General features: G+C 37.8%; 1 protein-coding gene across 1 annotated transcript; it reads left to right on the forward strand.

Annotated features, from left to right (window-relative positions):
- Positions 1-631: 631 nt before the first annotated feature.
- Positions 632-3,302, forward strand: LOC137743812 (serine/threonine-protein kinase 54-like). Its single transcript, XM_068483749.1, has 6 exons — positions 632-1,113; positions 1,683-1,804; positions 1,988-2,199; positions 2,294-2,468; positions 2,597-2,731; positions 2,894-3,302. Exons 1-6 carry the CDS (start codon positions 1,005-1,007, stop codon positions 3,098-3,100), a joined length of 960 nt encoding a protein of 319 aa, XP_068339850.1. The 5' UTR covers positions 632-1,004; the 3' UTR covers positions 3,101-3,302.
- The last annotated feature ends 1,429 nt before the right edge of the window (positions 3,303-4,731 follow it).

Below are 4,731 nucleotides of genomic sequence, written 5' to 3' on the forward strand. Positions count from 1 at the left end.
CCCTGTGTTAATGCGACAAGAACGAAGATGGTGGATGCAGAACGCTCATCCTTCTTCCCTTGTAGCTTTGTAGAAAGCAATGGATTCTTTTCCGCTCCCAAACAGTTTTAATACTTCGTTAATATGCAGAAAAAATGACACAATCAAAAGTCACAGATTCCCACCAACTCCCACCAACTCCATATCAAGTGGACGTTTGTCTGACCAAAACAATTGTAATACCTTATCGGGTGGGCAAACGGGACTCGGTCCTGCACCGTTGACTTCCCATTTCTCTCACAACTCCCACTCTCAGTCTGTCTCTCTCACTCAGACATCGACTCTCTGTCTGTCTCTCTCTCGACTCGACTTGGACTCTGGACTCTCAGACCCAAATTCGCAGCACAGAGCTCCGTCCGTCCGTCCAACCATCACCATCATGTTTTCTCAACTCGAGCACTCCTGACCACCATCTGTGTTCCGAATCTTCAGTTTTAAGGTATTCAAGAATTAGGGGCTATGAGTTCTTGACCTCTGTTCCAAATATTGTTTTTGTTTTCTTCTTGGTAGAATTTAGGGGAGAACGAATTTAATGATTAACTTGCTGCTGAGCTTGTGCTCCGAACCACTTGCTGCTGACCCATAAATTTACTGCTCAAACCCGCGCGTAAATTTTCCTATGTATTATTTTCCTTGTTTGATTTTTTCTTTTCACGATTCTATTCACTATTTCTAATGACTCTCTCACTCTAGTTTAATACCCAAAACTCTATTTTTCTATATTGTTTTCTTCCTTTTTTCCTATCCCATTTTTTTTCTTGATTTGGTGTGATTCTTCAGCTCCAAGATTCTGGGGGGCCGTTTATATTTTTTCAGTTCCGTTGTCAAAGTTTCAATCAAGTTTTCGGGGGTTTAAGAAATTTTTTTATTTTGTGAAGGAGTGATAATTTGAGATTTGGCGGGATATCCAGTTGGAGAAGCATTTGAGTAGGGGTTGGGAGACGGAGAGGGAGGTGAACGCAAAGATGGAAGAGTGGGAGATTGATTTGGCAAAGTTGGATATAAGACATGATATTGCTCATGGAGCCTATGGCACCGTGTATCGCGGTGCATATAACCGCCAAGATGTTGCAGGTACTTTGATTTCTCTGAAGACTTCAATTCGTTTTCAATTCTTTTTCGTTGCAATTTTGGTGACGTGCAGGATTTGTTTGCATGCCTAAAGTTTTCCATGTTTGAGACTTTAAAACATTGTTTAGTGGTCAATGGGTTTCACCAGAAATGAAACGGAATTGAGAAATTTTACAGTTTGTTGAGTTGGTGGACGCCTAGACGGTAAGCCATCATCTATAATTGTTTAGTATAGTATCAAGGGCTCGTTTGGGATTGTTGTATTACAGAACATGCTATAGTGACCGTGTATTAGATGGTTAATGAATCTATTGGGAATGGTTTTAGCATGCTGAACTCAGATTTCAAACTTTCGTTGTTATTAGACTTAGGGGTTTATTTCATTGCAGAAAAGAATACATGTGATTGTTTGCCTAAGTATAGATACAAATTTACAACTACATAAATTTTTTTGATTGAATGTAAGAAAGCGGTGTTATTTGATTGAATAATGAACTCCCAACCATAGGTGACCCTGTATTTAAGTTTTTTGTCAATTTCTTCTCATGGCCTGTGTATTCTTGATATTATAGTGAATATATTTGATTGGGGGGAGGATGGTGTTGCCACAGCAGCTGAAACTGCTGCTCTTCGGGCATCATTTCAGCAAAAGGTTGCTGTTTGGCATAAGTTTGACCACCCAAATTTTCCAAAGGTAAATTTAGTAATATTGGTTCTTCATCTCAGTTTGCGTCCTATAAAGTCACGATAGCTTCAGATAGAAATTTTGATACTGTTTAAATGTCATTTTTCAGGTTTATGTGATGTTCATGTGCTGTTATCTTCTCCTGTGGTTGAGATTTATCTATTTAAACTGTAACCATTATATTTGTGACAGTTTTTAGGAGCTTCAATGGGAACTTCTGGCCTAAAAATCCCTGTTAAAAACACATCAAGTGATTGCCATAATTCTCCTACTTCAAGAGCTTGTTGTGTTGTCGTTGAGTTTGTTCCTACTACTGGGACGCTAAGGAGATTTTTGATCAGGAATAGAAGAAACAAACTTGCCTTTAAGGTTGTGATTCAACTTGCTTTGGATCTCTCCAAAGGGTGAGTTGGGTTCATTTTTGGTGCTTGATTTAATTCTGTTTTTTTGTTGGGTTTCAAACTAAAGGATTTCATCCTTGGTGTTTCATTCTCTCAGCTTGAGCTATCTTCACTCGAAGAAAATTTTACACCGTGAGGTCATGCCGGAAAATATGTTGGTTGATAATCATGGAACATTGAAAATTGTTGATTTTGGCGTTACTCTAATAGAAGCTCGTAAATCAAGGAACATGACTGGGGAGACCGGTACCCATGGGTACATGGCCCCAGAGGTACCTACTTTTTTGTAAATTATTGCCAAATCTAGTTCTAAACACATTTGAAGCGAGTGACATTCTTTTATTTATAGATTCCCCTTGCTGCAAATTGGATTAGAATTCTAACATCAAGGTTTTTGTAGTTCCTTTATGGCAAGCCATACAACAGGAAATGCGATGTCTATAGTTTTGGTATTTGCTTGTGGGAAATCTATTGCTGCGACATGCCGTATCCTAATCTAAGTTTTGCTGATGTCTCATCTGCAGTAGTGCAACAGGTTGGTTTGTCGTTGCACATACTGCTTTAATTTCTTTACGAGATTTTACTGCAAATTTGTTTTGAAGTAGTGGAACTGATGTAGCAAAACTTGTTTGTCTTTGGCTTTTAAGTAATGTTGATCACCAAATGTTAGTCCTAATATTTTATGCTTGGATGGCAGAATTTACGACCAGAAATCCCCAGATGTTGTCCAAGCACATTGGCTAGCGTCATGCGAAAATGTTGGGATGCAGACCCGGATAAACGCCCTGAAATGGAAGAGGTAGTGAAAATGTTGTATGCAATAGATACTAGCAAGGGAGGCGGCATGATACCTGAAGACCAGTCTACCGGCTGTTTCTGTTTCAGCACACCTCGCGGTCCATGACCTTCTTTGTTTCGTGCAATATATAGATCGTGCAGTGCATATTAAGACCAGTTACCATTTCAGTGTTAGACTGCAGACAGCAGGCAGTCTTTGAATTATCAGATCACATCTCTGAATAATGCACCAACAGCATTTTTGAAAACCCATATTGCTTGTGGCTCCTTCATTCTTATTGTAAATTAGTTTGGAAATCAAGTTTTTACTGCAATTGTGCTTTATTGATTTGTTGCAACCCTAAAGAAAAATGTCTTGTAGTTTTATTAATGTTATTTTTACTGTCATGGTTTGGTAATATCTTGATGAGGCAGTTATTCTCTAAACAAGACATTTTTTTCTTTATTAGATAACAGAACGTCGATCTGATGTAGATAAGATGTTAATCATAATGGTCGTTAACATGTATATTTTATCGTGTAAATATTGGCATTAACACTGTAAAATCAGTCTATTAAGGAAGAATAGACGCCGTGCAAAGGGTAAGTGGAGGGGCAATTCTTTCTAGTTTAAAATTAAGAAAAGAAAGGATATTACTAGAAACCCAAAATCAAATTGGTTTGCACATTTTTGTGGTGCAAAGCGTATCTACCTAATGTTCCTCTAGAAATCCCAAAGGACACCGCCCTCTACTTTTGGGTTTGGTGGGTAGGCGGCACCCGTCCCGCTCTCTAGTGGTAGTGGGTGGAGAGATTTTATTATAGTCAAAATTTAGCACACAAATGTATAAATATTAGTTTGGGTTAATCTCTGTTTATTTTCTTAAAGTTTAGTGATTTTCAACATTTGGTACATAAAGTTTTTTTTCATCCCATAGTCATACCTTAAGTCTTAAATTTGGAACAGTTTCATACCTCTGTTAGTCAAACTGTTAAGTCTACCATTAACTGATGACGTGGTGCCCATGTGGACAATGACTGGGCGCCACGTGTCATCCACGTGGAAATTAAAAAAAAAAAAAAAAAAAAACCCTTATTCCCCAAATCCCACCCTCCCTTCTCTTCCTCTGCACCCAGTGCTCTCCCTCCCTCTTCGAATCTGCACATCCACCCTCTTCCTCCTCCCTTCTCTGCACCCAGTGCTTCCCCTCCCTCTTCGACTCATGCACTTCCACTCTCTTCTCACCATCACAAAACTATTAAAAAAAAAAAAAAAAACCGCATCCCAAACCATTATAACAACAACTAGTAGGAAAATTGAACCAAACACCTTCACAAAATAGGATAATGTTAGGGAAATCAAATTTTGTAAATCAAATGATGTGAATGTTGATGATTGGATTATTACTTAAATGTTGATTAACGTGCTTATTTTTTTTATTAGTGATACATCATTTGGTTTGTAAATATAATTTAAAATTTTAGTTTCTCTAACATTATCCCACAAAATTAATATAATCAGTGTTCCAATAGAATATAGCTTAGTTGTTTACAAATAGTCACCCTTTCATCCGAAGTTTCATGTTTGGTACACATCCCCCGAAATCTCTCATACAAAGGAAGGAAAAAAAAAATATAACCGTGCATAACTTGGGAGATAAGAAAGCAATTAAAAACGATAAAACAATATGACCCCACGAAAATTAAAGATAAAGAAAAAAGAGGAATCTAAGACTGTTTTAGGCAGAAAGAGGAAGA

This window comes from Pyrus communis, chromosome 8 (assembly GCF_963583255.1).
Source record: "Pyrus communis chromosome 8, drPyrComm1.1, whole genome shotgun sequence".
NCBI classification, from domain to species: Eukaryota; Viridiplantae; Streptophyta; class Magnoliopsida; order Rosales; family Rosaceae; genus Pyrus; species Pyrus communis.